We start from the raw sequence: 18857 nt of genomic DNA on the forward strand, positions 1-18857 counted from the left end.
TCTGTGACAACGAGGAATCAGGCCCCGGGAGTATAGGACATACTTGGTGGGAGAACCTGAGCGAGATCCACAAAAAGAGCTTAGGGAAAGCTCGCAAGCCGATGGCAATCGTGTCCTGCTTGGCACAGTTGTGAGGCACAGAGGAGGTCGTTAGGACGCTCCGGAAAGAAGTAGAAGGCATACATCGAATGAGTAAGGTCGATGTAAGCGAGGTAGAAAGAGAGAACTTAGAATTGAGAAGGAAGTTGGCAGCAAAAGACGGAGAGGTGGATGATGCCAAGGGGGCACACCAGTCTTGTCTGGCGCACTTAAGCAGCTTCCAGTCCCAATATGAAAAGGCCTATCAGGACACGCAACGTGCGGTCCTGGTACGTGAAGAAACCGAGAAGCAGGTAGAAGCACTGCAGAGACAGTGTGGTGACCTGAAGGCAGCGTTAAGAGCACTCCATGCTGCCACCACGGAGCAAAGACAAAGCTCACTAGACCACGCAAAGTGCCGGAAGCAGATTGCAGAGCTGCAATCGCTGCTTTCAGTTCAGAAAGGATTCCAGGAAACCTTCAGAGCAAAGTTAGATGAGGAAGACGGCCCTGATTCGGAAGAGTTGAATGAGACAGCGCAGAGATATGTTCAGGGAACATGTGCGCAGGGAAAGCCACAGAAGAGGAAAGCGCCCCAACCCCCCACAGAGCAGATAGTTCAGGCTCCAATTAACCCTGTAACCACCCGCCGCACAGCCATATTGGACGATACAGAATTTCTATACTACACCCCCTTAACAGTGGCCCAGTTACGGGACGCGTGCGAGAAGATCACACCGTTCCTCCCCACCTCAGACTTCCACCATTTCTTTGCCAGAGTAAAGCAGCAGGCGACCATGTACGGCCTGGATGAGCGAGAGCATGTAAAGCTCACAGTTTTAAGTTTAGACCCTTCAGTCGTAGCAGCCCTTCCCGACCCACAGAATGTAGGAGGAGGCACCCTTGCAGAAATGCATACCGCGATCCTGGATGCGATCGGGTATAACCGGGGTGACCCCGTAGATGGCCTCAACAAATGCAGGCAAAAGAAATCCGAGCACCCCACAGCGTTTGCTGGATGCCTGTGGATCCACTTTGCAGCAGTCGTTGGAGACTTAGACCGTGCCCATTTGTCCCCAGGCAACATGGCCAAATGGACCTGCACCCTTATCTCTCATGCCACAGAAACAGGACAGAAAGCTTGCGCGAGTTATGATCCCTCAGAGGAGGCCCATAACGAAAAGTGGGCAGTGAAAAGATTGTCCCGCGCTTGGGAGCAATCTATACAAAGCAAACCCGCAGTCAAGAATCCCGAGGAAAAGCAGGCCGACGTAGATATACAGGCAGTAAAAAGCACACCAGAACCCCGCATGGGTGAATGAAGGAAAGAACAGCCCCCCACCCAAGTCACAGGAGTGTTACAACTGTGGACTGTTGGGACACTTCGCAAGAGAGTGCAATGCCCCTAGAAAGCCACAGAGAGCCCAGCAGACGTTAACTCTGAGTAAGAAGAAGACAGAGCCCATTCATAGTGTTAGCGCCCATTCAGATCAGACGGACTTGACCGGAACGGACTGACGGTGTTTGGGCTCCCCCAGTTGGGTCTGCGACACCCTTTGGGATAGGTCCGGACGACCGGTAGTTGCAGCGAAAATTCAGGGACAGCCCATTGAATTTCTCTGGGACACAGGAGGGTCCCGCACCACGATAAATTCCTCCACCCTGTTTCAAAAGGACACGTGGCCCACTGCAGCCACTATCACCCTCAGCGGCTTTACAGGCCACTCACAGCAGGGACACATCACAGCCCCTGTACCCATTCAAATCGGTACCATCATCACCAAGCACCCCGTAGTTTTAGTTGACCTGCCCCACACAGCAGAACACATTCTGGGAATCGATTTTATGAATTCCCACAATCTTTCATTTGATCCAGTTAACCAGTGTGTCTGGAAAATGGCAAAGTCTGCAAGAGCCCCCGCAACGCTCAACGTAGGAGAATACGCGAACAAAATTACCGCAGTAGGCAGGTTTTGGTTCAACCCGACCACGCTTAGCACGGACAAGCAGGTTAGGGCAGTTCTGCAAAAGAACAGGGCAGCATTCGCGACCCACAAGCACGACTGTGGACAGATGACTGGCTCCGTATAGATAACAGGACCTGACTCTAGACCCCCAAAACAGTATGGATTTCCCCAAGAGGCAGAGGGAGAAATCTCCAAGGTAATAGAAAGCTTATTAGAGCAGGGCGTACTTAGATCAGTAGCCTCCACTAATAATGCCCCGATTTGGCCAGTGAGAAAGCCCGATGGATCATGGCGACTGACCATCGATTACCGGGAACTCAACAAAATCACCCCCGCAGCATCCCCCACAGTAGCACCAAGTCCCGAGACCATGCTCAAGCAGGGACTCAATTCCCAATTCTTTACGGTTTTGGATGTCAGTAATGGATTCTGGTCCATTCCATTCGCAAAGGCGTGCCAGTGCAAATTTGCCTTCAACTTTAAAGCGCAGCAGTACACGTGGACATGCCTGCCACAACGCATCCACAACTCCCCTTCCACCGACAGCTGGCAAATGGTTTAGCCAAATTCTCTTGCCCCGAATGTCTGGTCCAGTACGTAGACGACCTACTACTGCAGACAAGGAAGAGCACATTGAGCTTCTGTCCGAACTCCTGGAACTCTTACACTCAATCGGTTGTAAAGTCAACCCCAAAAAGGCCCAGATTTTGGAAGATAAGGTGATATATTTGGGAACAATTATCACACATGGTAAACGCGAGATCGAGCATAAAAGGATTGACTCGATTACTAAATTCCCCCTTCCCCAGACTGTTTCAGCCCTCCGGTCGTTTTTAGGACTGGTTGAATCATAGAATCATAGAAGTTTACAGCATGGAAACAGGCCCTTCGGCCCAACCAGTCCATGCCGCCCAGTTTTTACCATTAAGCTAGTCCCAGTTGCCCGCACTTGGCCCATAACCCTCTATACCCATCTTACCCATGTAACTATCTAAATGCTTTTTGAAAGACACAATTGTACCCGCCTCTACTACTACCTCTGGCAGCCCATTCCAGACACTCACTACCCTCTGAGTGAAGAAATTGCCCCTCTGGGCCCTTCTGAATCTCTCCCCTCTCACCTTAAACCTATGCCCTCTAGTTTTAGACTCCCCTACCTTTGGGAAAAGATGTTGACTATCTACCTTATCTATGCCCCTCATTATTTTATAGACCTCTATAAGATCACCCATTTTGGCTACTGCCGAAATGACATAGACGGTTTCGCCAGCAAGGCAGCACCCCTCTCAGACCTTCTAAAGAAAGGAGCACCCTGGGAATGGCTTCCACAGCATACGGATGCTGTGGACTCTTTAAAACAGGCACTCATAGCAGCCCCCGCACTACAAGTTCCAGACCCACTTTTCCCTTTCGCTATAAAGGTAGCGACCACAGACCGCACCCTTTCGGCTGTGCTCCTCCAGGAACGGCACGACCAGTTAAGGCCCGTAGCTTACGCCTCAAGAATTTTAGATGCTGTGGAGCAGGGATTTTCAGCCTGTGAGAGGCACCTGCTCCCAGTATTTTGGGCAGGGCAGTATTTTTCGTATATTACCGGACTGAACCCCATCACAATTCTCACCGAACACACCCCCACCCAACTTTTACAGGACGGATGACTCAAGGACGGTACAGTAAGGCAGATTAGAGCAGCTAGATGGACCCTTCACTTGCAGGGACGGACCTTCACTGTTAAACGGACAAAGACGCACACCTTTTTAGCCGACAACTTACAGTACCCCGGAACCCCCCATGAATGCGAAATTATCTCTCCACACCACAACACAGGCCCCTTTATTGCTAAAACACCCCCCAGACAGATAGGTAGTTCAACCCAGAGCCCCCAGCACACACACACGTGTGAGCCCATAAGGATATATGTGGATGGATCTTCCACAGTATTGGATGGGAAACGCATAACAGGTTGAGGTATATATGTCGAGGACGCGCCCTAGAAGAAATAGCAATAAAACTGCCAGGCCACTTAGGCGCGCAGGCAGCAGAACTTGCAGCCATCGCATACTTAGTGGAACACCCCGATTCCTTCCCCAGCCCAGCAGACATCTCCTCGGACAGCCTCTATGTCTGCAACAGCCTCACGGAATTCCTGCCCCAGTGGAAAGCAAGAGGATTTGTTTCCGCAGAAAACCGCTCCCCTCAGCCCAATTGCTCCGTCACATCTTAGAGAGAGCACAGAACAGGACTTTTGGGATAGTCAAAGTTCGAAGTCACCATCGTTCCTCCTCCCCCCCCCCCCCCCCCCCCCCCCGGAAATGTGAAAGCCGATGCACTGGCTAAAGCAGGTTCCAGACACGGATATTTTTGGACACCCCCCGAAAGCGCACCAGTGAATGCAGTTCAGGTCTCACAGACTAAGATCGAGGATCTAGTGGAAGCCCAGAAGCAGGACAGCAATCTCAGGGAAATTTTAAAAGGAAACTATCCAGCACCTTATGAGAGATTTAAAAATGCACTGACCACACATGACGGTGTGGTGTTAAAAGACACTCTTTATGTGGTTATGTGGTTCCTGACCAGGACAGGAATCAACTGATTTGTTTGTTCCATGATGGTCATGGACATCAGGGAATCGATCCCACTGCTGCCCACCTCAAACAACTTTGTTGGTTGCCGAATTTAAAGGATGATGTGAATCACTACATCGAGAATTGTTTTATCTGCGCCCAGAATAATCCGGACAGATATGCCAAAAAGGCTGAGCTCAGTCACACCCGACCCGTTAATGGCCCCTGGACTAACCTCCAGACTGATTTTATAGGACCATTGCCCCCTTGCAGGAATAGTTATAAATATGTACTCGTGGTGATAGACACGTTTACGAAATGGATGGAAGCATTCCCAGCCAGAACAAACACTGCAAAGACCACAGCCAAGATTTTAACCCACCACATCTTTACAAGATGGGGACTCCCCCGCAGCATTGAATCCGACCAAGGTTCCCATTTTACGGGACGTGTCATGCAGAACGTCCTCACGATATTTGGCATCACCCAAAAATTCCACATAGCATACCACCCGCAGTCGAGTGGTATCGTGGAGCGCATGAATCGGACCCTAAAATCCACCCTCAGAAAAATGGTCAAGCAGAACAACACCACTTGGGACTCAGTCCTCCCTTTTGCGCTGATGTTTTTGCGTAATACAATTTCAACTTCCACAGGTTACACCCCACACACCCTCCTGACCGGACGCCCCATGAAAGGCACAGAATTTTTATTAGGTTTCGACTTGACCAGCCCCGAAGTGACGGCCCTCACACACGAGAAAGCAGTAGAGCAATTAGTGGAGAATGTTAAACGGCTCAGCTAGCAGTTGCAGTGAAATTGGGCACAAGGAAGAAACAGAGCAAGGCTTGTTTCGACAAAACAGTGCATGCGACTGAGTACAGTGTAGGACAGCAAGTCATGCTTTCCGTATACAACCCCAGCACATTCCTGTCACCAAAGTACTCTGGTCCGTACTCCATTGCGGACAAAGTAAGCCCATCCGTATATAAAATAAAGTATCCCAACGGAAAGACTGCGTGGTTCCATATCAACCAGCTGAAGGCATTTGGAACACAGTCTAACCACGCACACCACGTCATGCTCGACGCAGCACACCACACCCCGCCCACAGCCAACGTAACCCTACCATCCCCCGACATGCCCAGCCACGGACTCGACCTCGACTCCACCCCCGAAATATACACTCCGCCCCGGAACGCCCACCGACTGCAGCAGCAGAGACAGCGACTGTGACTCGGACGATAGCCACAGCACGCCTCCCTATTATCCCCATGCAACAGGACCCACACCCAGCGAATCCGACTACGATCCGAGTGATCCATTCATGATCACTTTCCTAAACAAACCCCACCACCGAACTACCATGACGACCCCGATTCCGTCCCCACACAACTAGACACCAACTATTGGCACAGAGACAACTCATAGACTCGTCCGAAACGACGAGAGCGACCCCAAGTCACACCATGCAGCCCTATCAATCTTAATACATTCAAGAGTTTGGCACCCAGGAGAAGATGACGACCTTGAGCCTGACTCCCAAACCGAGAACCCCTTTGCGACCCTGCTCGCAACCGATAACGGAGGTGTCCAGATGATGTTTTAAAAGGAACCGCTTGGGAGAAGTGGTGTCCTTTCTGATGGAACCTGCCGCATGTTTTATGTTGTTTGTAAGTTTGTTAAATGTTGTTTGTCAGACCGCAAATTTTTTTTTCACGGCCCCACGCCTCTTCGGCCGAAACCTCTGAGGACTTGCCCACAGAGACTTGTAAAAGTCCCAGACGCCAGTTCAGCGGAACTCGTCTATCGACGGAACCCCAGACCCCCGTTCATAACTGCCCTTCTGGTTCGAGGGAAGAACCACTATGGCAGCCCTACCACGATGACTACATTTCTTGTCCGTTCTTGTCGGTTGCTCAGGCAGTGGAGAAACGGCTTGGGACCCGCCCTGCTTGGGGACCCCCCTCTGGTCAGCTATGCTCGGGTAGGGGAGACACAGCATTGGTAGCCGTTCTACCCGGGGACTCCATCCAACTCTTACCCGTCGCGGCCCATACGCACCTCATTTTGGAAATTTGAGTTCAAAAAGTTTTGTTGTGTTTCAGGTAACCCTTAGGTTGCCAACCACATGCTATTTACATCCTGAAACATTTGGATGGTAGATCGCACAGTCTGCGAGACGGCTCGCACTGATTCATTATTTGTAAGTGTGTCTTGTCCTAAAATTCGGTTTTTGAAAAAAAAAAAAATGAGGGAGTCACATATAGTGACCAATTATAAAGGGAGTAATTGGCACTAAAGGACAGACAGACTATCGTACGAGATGTTAAACCAAGATAGTTACAGACACTATGCTTGTTTCCACAGAACGCCAGAAGCTCCAGGACCGGTGAAGAGAAGAGAAGGGAAAGAAGAAGCACCATGAGGACTTCCTTCACATGGTTCATCGTCACAATGGACATTTGGTTGCGAGTGAACGCGAACCCCATGACCTCAAGCCCCCCCAGCCGTTAGTGTTTCACTTCCCCACAGTACACAGCGCCCAGTCACCAGCGACACCGCACCATCTTGGTGTGACAGGTTTATAACCTGGTACTCCCTGTCCTATGTAATAGAATCCTTGCTGGTATTGACGATACTCTGCTGCATTGTGCAGACTATGCGTCTAAGAAAATGGAGAAGGAGAGCCTACCACGTTCGCACCTCGGTATATAGGATCAGATCCCCTATTTTCGGATACGACCAGACCCCCGACTCCCGCGATCTATAATAAAGAGCATTCATTTGCGGTTTTATTGTAAATAAAGAAATGTAAAGAAATGTTCATGAGCAATTGTATGATCCTGAGCTTGACTGCCAAGCCTGGAAAAATGTGTATAGACTGCTATGATTTTGTTTGTGTGGTTGAGGAAATTAGAATGATGAAATGTTTAAGTGAGAGTAGTGTATTAAGGATAGTTAGAGGTTCCCAATTTTTTTGTTTTGTAATGCATGTCCCTGTTTGACATAGCGCCCCTTAGAACTGTCAGTTAAAAAATTTTTGCATAGTTATGGTCAGTGTAGAGGCCATGAAAGAAGTGCTCCCCAGGTCAGGAAATGGAAAGCAACGTAGTTATGTGAACCTTCACGCTTCGCGTTAGGATCACAAGGAGGGAGTGTAGCCACCTAAATTGGCCAACTCCCGATTTAAAATGGCGAACGGCAAAGGCTGATGGGAAAGTCAGCCAACATAGACAGAAACCAGCAGCTGCAGATTTGCTGTGTATTTACTTCTGCAAAGGCCAGACAACATCGATACCAGCGACCATCAGCATAACAAAGTAGCAGCCATCTGCATACTGATGAGCAATCCCCGGGAACAATAAGTAACATTTTGGACACACAAAGCAAAGCCAGACTCCTCGGCGCCAGCAGGAGCCAACACAAAGGAGGTGAACGAGCACCTCAAGACCGCCCATCGATCAGGGAACCGTTCCAGTTTTTGGAGAAAATCGAACCAAGCGATTGGGACAAAGTCCAATCATTTGGGACCAGGTGCAGGGTCCGCCCCGAAAGGCGGGAAGCCCCTGGGGATTATAAGAGTTGAGCCCCAAGTTCAAATCGCTCTCTCTTCAGCTCTCTTCACCTCCGCGTCCTGCCCGGGTCACCCAGCAACACATACCAACATTGACCTTGACCGCAGAAGTGACCCCCGAACAAAGTAAGTCTTAATTCAACGCTCGCTACGAGATAGGCGCTCCTAGCTACCAATCCATACCAACTTCGAATCCCGCAGACTCAGAAACCGAACGAAAGGCCATTTGTTCCCCTGACCTGTGGGCCAGTCCGAAGTTAAGTATAGGCCTGTTAGTTGTAGAAGTAGCTTAGACGTAGAATTTGTGCATGAGTAGCAATTACTGTGTATAATAAATGTGCTTTGATTTGAATCTTACTAATCGGTGTATTGGGTTATTGATCATTACTCGGACTTGAACCTCGTGGTGGTATAAAGATACCTGGCGACTCGAGAGCAAAGGTTATAAACAGAGCAATTGAACCAAGGAGAAAGTTAGCGACAATCTTGCCCGCTCTCCAGCTGGACGGTGGAACTCCTGATTCCTGGATTAAATTCTGTGTCATCTTTTTAAATTCTTCACAATAATGCTGAAGTTATTGAATTAGATATAGCCTGAATCTGACATTAGAGTCCTACTTGTCAGCAGTGCAAATCAGAATGAGACTCCCTGGAGGAAGCAGTTTTATTCTGCTTCACTTGGGAATCAGTTCAGGTAACTGAATTATTTTCCAGGTTGGTTGTGCGAAGCATCAAAACTAAACTTGTAGTGTGTGAATGCATGTAAAGCTCTGTCAATAATTTTGACTGGATTGCAATTTGTTTTGTGGCTCAGTAGTTTCTCTGTAATAATAATTTGGCATACTTCGCTTTATTGTTTCATATTTTATAATTTTATTAATTTTCATTTTTCATCTTTTGCCTTGCCATGCGGTTTTTCTCAACTGCTTAATTCTAAATAGTCTTTCTTATTGTACAGTGTTGTGTTCATTCCATTTCTGCAAAAAATACAGATTTGATGTTTTTAGCTCTGTTATAATTAATCCCTTCCAACCCTCTGAATTCCCTCTTTGCATTTAGAATTTTGGTAGCCATTTAAAGTCAGTTATTTCTATCTTCCTTTCTTTTCAGTCTTCCTTTCTTTTTCGTCTCCCTTTCTCTCGGGTCTTTTGCTCCTGTTTCCTCCCATTTTTGGCACTCAGTAATATCATCTTTAATTTCTCCCCCATTTGGTGCTTTGACAACCCCAGCTCCTACTGATACCTCATAACTTTGTGTTTCCTTTTCCTCCTATTCCCAGTATTTAACTCAGCAAAGAATGTTTCATTTAATGTCACGGCCAAATTATCCTTTTCGTTAACTGTAGGTGTAATTCTCAACCTCAGTTTCCGAAGTCAAATGTAGTAACTTCTCATTTTGAATTAGCAAAGTCAAATTGGCATTTTTATGCATTAATATCTCATTTCTTCTCTAATCAAAATCTCTTTGAGCCCTTTCAAGGATGTTGTTAAGATGCTTATGTTCACTGAAAAAGGTTTCATACTCCTGCTTGGTTTGATCTCTGAATTTGGTTTGAATGATTTGTTGCTCTAAATCTCATTTCAGGTGGGTATTTTCCACTTTTTGAACAATGTCACTTACCTTCTCCCTCCGGAGTTTCACAGTTTGTTCTAACCCTTTGACTCTTGCATAATTTATGAACTATATCAGCTCAGTCCTCAGAAGGTTTTGACTGATCTTTTGCAAATTGCCTTACTTGCCTGTATTTCAACTGTTGTTCTTGTACCACCAGAAAGCACTAAAAATCCGTGTTGTCATTGACCTGGAAGGATCATTTTTCAATTTCACTACTTTTGTTGACACTTCAGAATTTCCACTTTTGTTCGCACTTCAGTTGTTTTCCTATTGTCCATTACTGTGGTTGATGCATCAGTAAGATTTGCTTGGATCAGTTTTTGCTCAACTGGATCACAATTCAACAAGGAGTTTTTATTCACAGGAACAACTTCAGAACCGTGACACTCAATACCCCACATCTTCTATTTTATTTTGTCCAGTTTGTTTTGAAGTTCAAGAATCTCGTTGCTCAATGTATTATGAAGTTCTAATAGTTCATTAGTTTTGATTTTTATTTGACATCCAACTAATTATTCTGATTTATCAACAATTGCTTTTCCTGTTGAAGGCATATTCCACAATACTTCATAGATGCTTGAAGTTCATCAAGTTTTAACTGAAGATTGATCTTTGTTAAGTCACCTTTTACATATTTAACATTTAGATAGTTTGAGACCTCAGTCAAGTGTTCTACCTTCCATGACTGATTCTCAATTGTTCTCACCAATTCTCTTTCTTCATTAGCAAATTCCTATTTCGCACATGATAGTTGGGGTGAAATTCTCCCATTTTTAGGCTAAGTGGGGTGGCGGGAGGCTCCGTCAGCACCTGTCCCACTGACCAGAATGGCATGATCCCTCAAAAGATTCAGTACTTGGAACCTCATTAATTATGCACAGACAAATTTCCCTCTGACTCTCCCTGTAATCCCCAACCCCAGGTGCAATATTGAACTGAGACGGTGTCACAGGAGGTTCCATGGGTTCAGCAGCAAAGTGCTGTTGATAAGACCAGCTCAGCATGCAGACGGAGGCAAGAACCAGTCTGCTAAGGCAGAGTGATGAACAGCGCTTCAGAAGAGCACAGCACTATGACAGAAAGGCTTTGTAGCACTCCCCTCAACGTCTCTGATGAACTGAGGACCACCGTGTGCACACCACTTTTTAACAATCGGATTTGACACTGATGTAATTTCCCGTTGACATGACATCAGATTGGAAGACATTTCAGGACACCAGCGGGCAGCTGTTTTAATAAGTATTCATGAGGTGCAAATGAACACAAATGTGTTTGCGTCACCTCCCAGCGGATGACTGATTTACCATTAACCCGCCATTGGGAGATTTGTAACTTAATTTTACGCCAGTGGGTTTCCGATTTTTTTGGCTCTCACCAGATTCTCCATGCCCGCCACCAAAACTGTCACGGGTGGGTTGGGAGACTTCCATCCTTGGTTTTCCATGTTAATCAGTTTTTCCATGAATTGCTTGTTATCTGCAATGTGTCTCATTTTTGATGACAGTAGCTTTTCAAAGGTGGTTAAGATCAATGTGATCAACTGCCTGCTGCAATACAGTTATTGCCACACTACTTTCTCCACTAGTCAAATTATTACTCAGGATAAAATCTATCCCTTCAATAGGTGATTTAAGAATAATTCCCACCAACACAGTTCTGTTTAGAAATGACTTTGTAAATTGACTTTACACAAAGAAACAGGTTCATAAATTCCATTAATACCCTTTATTTAATGTCTTTACTTCATAAAATTGTATGGAACAAATTGTATCATCAGCCATCATAATTGATCTGCCCCAGTATCTCCGAATCTTTATTTGTTTACTTATTTTGTTGGAGAAGTAAGGGAATTCTTTTATCTTTTTGAAACAAAACATCCAGAATCTCTCATAGCCTGATTTCCTTTATCAGTACTTAAGAATTCTCTGGGCTCACCTGAACCATATCCCATCCTTTCCTGTCGGTTCTGAGGGAACCCATGTCACCTGTACCATTTCTGTCGTTTTACAATAATTTCCTTTGCTCGGGCAACCTTTCCTGAAGATTCTTTAGGCATTCCTACACTGCAATTGATCCTCTGTTTAGTTTCCAGCAATCTGCCTGGAAATGTTCCACTTTGTTACAATGGAAACATTTGGGCCTTTGAATGTTACTTTCACCCTAGCAACCTGTCTGACCATTCCCAGCTGTCTCTTCTCTTCTCTGGCTACTTGTGGTCCTTTCACCTTCCCACCTGTCCTACTTGGTTTTATGGGGGTGACAGAAAAAGTTTTTGATCTGTGGACCAGTTCATAATCATCAGCCATCTCCACTTCCTGTCTAGCCATTTTAACCCTTTGGTCTTCAACATGGATTCTAAATACCGAAAGAAGTGAAACTTTAAATTTTTCCGAGAGAATTACTTCCTCAGAGCTTCATATGTTGTATCTACCTTTAATGTTCATATTCAACAGTCAAAATTACTTTACTTTACCCTCTTTAATTCAGTATAGGTCTGTCCCGGTTGCTCCCTTGCGTTCCAGAATTTCTCCCTGTGAGCCTCAGGAAGCAGGTCATAGGCACTAAGGATAGCCTTTTTTCACTGCTTGATAGATCCTAACTTTGATTTTTTGTTTAGAAATGGCAACTGACCAAAGTCATAGGAGTCAGCTGATAACTTCTGACAAAAGAATAAACATTTACTAAACTAGGCAAGAACTATAATCCCTACTTCTTCACTCCAGCTATACCTTTATGGATATATACAGATTCATAAGGATAACACAAGTTATGAAATCCAACTTGTACTCTAATATTCACAGCAAGTACAAAGTCCATGTAAACCAATAGGTGAACTGTGATCAGACATACCACACTCTGAAACAAAGTGACAGATGCCACCCCAAACAACTTCTGTGGATTTTTCAGTAGTATCCTCCAGTGCTTGTCACACTGAGCCAAAGTTGTCTTCCACATGAGTTTTTCCAATCTCGACTCTCAAAAAGCACGCCTTGGAATATTCTCCCAAATGACCCTTTTTCGCATGCCTTCACAAAGGATCCACATCCAGTGTTTCAACCTCTCCTTCCAGTATTCCTCTGGATCACCATTTGTATTCAAGTTTTGCCTTCCACGTAATCGCTCTGATCCCCAGGTGCCATGGCTTCCCAGGCCCATAGTAAGGATCCACCTGCCTTTGGGTATCCTTGGATCTTCTGGGTTTTCACAAGCCCACATTATCCCAGGTCCGCACCTTCGTGCATCGTGCAATGTTGGTCCGAAGCAACGGAAGAGCTCCTACTTGACTGCATAGATTCAGTGGAGTGGTCCATATTCAAGAACTCGGGTCAACCTAGACGGGTATGCCACCAAGGTCACAGACTTCATCATTAAGTGTGTCAAAGATTGCGGGACAAAGAAAGTAGTACTTTCATTCCCCAACCGGAAACCATGGTTTAACCTGGAGATCCACTCCCTACTGAAGGCCAGGTATAAGGCGTGACCCTGACCTACACGAGAAATCTAGGTACGATGTTCAGAAAAGCAAAAGGGATGGCAAGAGACAATACCAGACTAAGCTAGAGTCCCAGACTAACAACGTGGACTCTTTTCAGTTGTGGCAAGGCTTAACCCATTCCGATCGTCACAGCCTCAGAAGTCAGATCGGCCTTCTTGAAAGTGAACCCAAAAGGGCATCATGGTGAGGTGGTGGTTTGCACTGCTGCCTCACAGCGCCAAGGACCCGTGTTCGATCCTGGCCCCAGGTCATCATTCCTGTAGAGTTTGCACATTCTCCCGTGTCTGCATCGGTCTCACCCCCACAACTCAAAAAGATGTGCAGGGTAGGTGGATTGGCCATGCTAAATTGCCCCTTAATTGGAAAGAAAAATAATTGGATGCAACTGGTCCTGACGGGGGTCCCTGGTTATGCACTCAGATACTGCGTGGACCAACTGGCAGGTTGTTTGCTGACATCTTCAACCGCTCCATACTCTGTTCCGAAGTTCCCACCTTCTTCAAGAAGACCACTATCATACCGGTGCCAAAGAAGAACCAGGCAACGTGCCTCAAAGATCACCATTTGGTGGCCTTGACATCAATCATGAAGTGCTTCGAGAGGTTGGTCATGAGACATATTAACTCCATACTCCCAGAATACCTTGATCCACTGCAACTTGCATACCTCCACAACTAGTCCACAGCAGACGCTATCTCTTTGGCCCTACACTCATCCCTGGAGCATCTCAGTAACAAGGACTCCTACGTCAGACTCCTATTCATTGACTACAGCTCCTCCTTCAACACCATAATGCCAGCCAAGCTCATATCCAAACTCCAAAACCTAGGACTTATTAACTCGCTCTGCGTCTGGATTCATGACTTTCTGACCCATAGATCACGATCAGTAAGGATAAACAACAACACCTCCTCCATGATAGTCCCCATACCGGGGCCTCGCAAGGCTGCGTACTTAGCCCCCTACTATACTCCTTATACACACACAACTGTGTGGCAAAATTTGGCTCCAACCCCATCGACAAGTTTTCTAATGACCCGACCGTAGTGGGTCAGATCGCGAACAATGATGATGAGTCAGAGTACAGGAGGGAAATAGAGAACCTCGTGGCATGGTGCAATGACAGTAGTATCCCTCAATGTAAGCAAAATTAAGGAACTGGTCATTGACTTCATGGAACAAAGTGTTGTACACGCCCCTGTCTGTACCAATGATGCCGTAGTGAAGATAGTTGACCGCTTCAAATTCCTAGGTGTGCACATCACCACCAATCTGTCCTGGTCCACCCACCTTGACGCTACGACCAAGAAAGCACAATGGCACCTATTCTTCCCCAGGAAACTTGGTAAATTCAGCATGTCCGCATTGACTGACCGATTTTTACCGATGCACCATTGAAAGCATTCTATCTGGTTGCATCACAGCTGGAATGCAACTGCTCGGCCCAAGACCGAAAGAAACTTCAGTGAGTCATGAACACAGCCCAGTCCATAACACAAACCTGCCTCCTGTCCATTGACTCTGTCTACACCTCCCACTGCCTTGGGAAAGCGGGCAGCATAATCAAAGACCCCTCCCACATGGCTTACTCACTCTTCCAACTTCTTCCATCGGGCAGGAGATACAAAAGTCTGAGAACATGCACTAACATATACAAAAACAGCTTCTTCCCTGCTGTTACCAGACTCCTGAATGACCCTTTTATGGACTGAACTGATCTCTCCACACCATCGTCTCTACTGTTGTAGCACTGCACTCCGAATGCTTCACCTGTTTCTGTGTATTTACATTGTGTATTTATTGTATGTCCTATGTTTTTCATGTATGGAACGATCTGCCTGGACTACGCAGAACACTACTTTTCACTGTACCTCCGTACACGTGACACTAAATTTAAATCTAAAATCTTGCAGCCCTGTCTTCTAACTTGGAATTTCTGCTCCTCGCTTAACTTACTTAACAGGGCCTTTTCCAGATTCCTGTTCAGGTCCTGTCTAGAGAGAGACTCAAACTGCTCCCTGCACCTGCAGCATAGTCACCAAATGAACAACATAACTTACTTAAAACTATCCCTATTTCCTGACATACCCTGCTCTACCTTCTTGCTCTTTGCTACCATCTCAGTTTTGATTATGATTGCTATTGGATAAATGTTCATGTATTGTTAGGCTGTTCACTAAGATTGGCTCATGACTCATACTAAATCTAATATGACATACTCCTTTGTTTGTTCAAGAGCATATTGCTCCAGAAAACACCAGGGGACATTCACTCAATTTCTGACATTATTCAAGTCTACCTGTCCTCATCTCTGAAAGTTAAAATCCCATACTAAATCCATTCTTTATATTACTACAGTCTAATCTCTGCATTCATGCAATTTTTCACTTAATAGTTGCTAATAGGAGGCTGCTGCAAAACTCTCATTACTGTATTATATGCTTTTTTAGTTCAAAATTCTATTCAAAGTCTCAACTTCTTGCTTTTCATTATATTTTCGAAGTTTAAAAAACATTTGTTCATAGGACGTGGGCATCGCTGGCTGTGCCAACATTTATTGTCCATCCCTAATTCCCTTTGAGGGGGCAGTTACGAGCCAGCCACATTGCTTTGAGTCTGTAGTCATATGTTGGCCAGACCAGGTAAGGACGACAGATTTCCTTCCCGAAAGGACATTAGTGACAATCGGCAATGGTTTCAGGGTGATCATTGGACTTTTAATTCCAGATTTTTTTATTGAATTCAAATTTCACCATCTGTTGTGGCGGGATTTGAACCTTGATCCCCAGAGCATCACTCTGGGTCTCTGGTGTACCAGGCCAGTGACAATACCACTACGCCACTGCCTCCCCAGTGACCTCATCCTTAACCAGTAGGGCTACTCCGATCCTTCCACCATTTTCCTTATCTTTCATGTAGGCCATGGTATATTTAGTTCCCAGTTCTGATTGTCTTGCAGCTATGTCTCAGCAATGGTACCATGCCACAAACTGCAAGTTAAATTTGCATCTGTAATTCATTCAGTTGTTTATTATCCTAAATGTGTTTGTTTAAAGAACACTTTTTTATGGGCAACCCAATCTGCCCTTGAGCTCTAATGTTTTACTTGTATGTTTATCATTTTCTCTCCTGGATTAATTACTTTATAACTTTTAGTTTTTCCTTTGCTTAAAACACAATATCTGATCTTTTTTTTTTTCTCTACTCTCTTGCCTTTTAATTGTTTTGGGGCTATTATTTCAATATTTTCCACCTGATCCCTCCCTGTGTTTACTAGGTTAAAGTTCTTCCGAGTCCCCTTTGTCTTTTTCCCTTGGATCCTAACCCCAGCCCGGTTCAGATGGAGCTTATTCCAACATCAAAGTTTCTTCCTGTTCCATTACATTCTTGCTTAAAAAGGAGTTAGAGAGTACAGGCGGTAGAGAGGAAAGTATTCATGCATTGTCCCAGGAAATAGAACTCCTCTTTCCCACACCACTCCTTCAGCTGCCTGTTTATTTCCACAATCTGCATATCCCTACATAGATTTGCATATGGCTCAAGTAATAATGCAGAAGTTGTACCCTTGAGGTCCTGCTCTTTAATTCACCTAGTAGTTCCTGATCTTAAAACAGCTCTTGTCCACTCTTCCCAATGTCCCAAAATAGAACACATTGGCTAGATTCTCTCTGTCCATCTCCAACACCCTTACTAGCTAGTTTGAGATATCCCTCTCCTTGTAACCAGGTAGGCCACATATGTGTGACTCTGTTCTTCTGTTGAATTTGCTGCAACTACCATATTATACTTCCTGTGTGAATATATGAATTAGGAGCAATACCAATTATTTGGCTATAAACCCTGTGGCGAGTAACTCCCCAAAACCTGTCCACCATCTACAAGATGCAAGTCAGGAGTGTAATGGAATACTCCCCACTTGCCTGGATGAGTGCTTCTTCAACAACACTTAAAAGGTTTGACACCATCCAGGGCAAAGCAGCCCACTTGATTGGCATCACATCCACAGTCACTGCCTCCATGAGCGAAACACAGTGGTACCATCTACAAGATGCACTGCAGGAACTCACCAAGGCTCATTAGACACCGCCTTCCAAACCCATGACCACTATCATCTAGAAGGACAAGGGCAACAGATACCCGAGAACATCGCTACCTGGAACTTCACTTCCAAGTCACTCACCATCCTGTTCCCTCACTGCGCCAGGGACCTGGATTCAATTCTGGCCTTGGGTGATTATCTGTGTGGAGTTTGCACTCCCTCAGTTTGCGTGGGATTCTTCCAGGTGTTCCAGTTTTCTCCTACAGTCCAAAGATGTGCAGGTTAGGTAGATTGGCCATGCTAAATTACAACTTAGTGTACAAAGATATGCAGGTTAGATTGGATTACTGGGATATGGCCCTTGAGTGGACCTAGGTAGGGTGCTCTTTCAGATGGTCGGTGCAGATTTGGTGGGCCAAATGGCCTCCTTCTGCACTGTCGGAATTCTACGGTTCACCAATCCTTCGCTGTTGCAAAATGTTGGAACTCCCTCCCTAACAGCATTGTGGGTGTACCTACACCACATGGACTGTAGCGGTTCAAGAAGTCAGCTCACCACCACCTTCTCAAGAGCAATTAGGGATTGGCAATAAATATGCAGACTTAGCAGAAATGTCCACATACCATGAATGAATAAAAAAACATTCGGCCTCTTGATCCTGCTCCAACATTCAATAAGATCGTGGCTGATCTTATTGTTGCCTTAACTCCATTTTTCTTCCTTCCCTAATACCCTTTGATTCCTTTGCCAATCAAGAATCTAGCTACCTCACCCGTAGAAATACGCAATGACCCAACCTCCACTGTTCTCTGAGGAAGATAATTCCACACACAGCAGCTCTCTTGAGTTTAAAAAAAAATAATCTCCCAACCTTGGTCTTAAATGAAAGACCCATTGTTTTTTTGTACCATGTCCCTCATTCTAGTCTCTCCCACAATGGGAAAGGAACATCCTCTCAGCATCCACCGTCAATTCTCCTCAAGGTCTTTTATGTTTCAATAAGAACACCTTTCATTCTTCTAAACTCCCAATATATACAAGCCTAATGTGTCCAGCCTTTCCTCAGAAAATGATCCCTTCATTTTAGGAATCAGTCGAGTGAACCTTCTCTGAACTACTTCTGATGCAGTTATATCTTTCGTAAGTAAGGAGACCAAAACACCAGAGCTTCTGGTCCTATACAGCACAAAACTAGGCACTTGGCGCAAAACAAAATCTGATCAAAAAAATGAATATCTTCACATAAATAGCCACTTAAAAATTGTGCTAATGGTTGTGTGTGTTTCTGACATTTATTTCAGGATTTAAATTTGCTGTTAATTAAAATATTTTCCATAAAATTGTTCGGATTCCATTTTTCACTTTGTAATTCTGCAGGGTAGTTGATATAACCGAAGCAAGTGTGATCATAGCGATCTCCTCTCCACACAGAAATGAGTCTCTTGATGCAGTGAAATATTGTATTACTACTTTAAAAGCAACAGTACCAATATGGAAGAAGGTATGTGCTTTGGAATCTGG

The 18857-nt window shown here is 45.4% G+C and overlaps 1 protein-coding gene across 1 annotated transcript in view; it reads left to right on the forward strand.

The window, feature by feature from the left end:
- Positions 1-18857, forward strand: part of LOC140409029 (molybdopterin synthase catalytic subunit) — a 73032-nt gene that overhangs the window by 50545 nt on the left and 3630 nt on the right. The window contains exon 3 of the mRNA XM_072497061.1: positions 18714-18837. Coding sequence (XP_072353162.1) covers positions 18714-18837 — 124 coding nt within the window. The remainder of the gene's footprint in view (positions 1-18713; positions 18838-18857) is intronic.

This window comes from Scyliorhinus torazame, chromosome 3 (genome assembly GCF_047496885.1).
Source record: "Scyliorhinus torazame isolate Kashiwa2021f chromosome 3, sScyTor2.1, whole genome shotgun sequence".
Taxonomy (NCBI): Eukaryota; Metazoa; Chordata; class Chondrichthyes; order Carcharhiniformes; family Scyliorhinidae; genus Scyliorhinus; species Scyliorhinus torazame.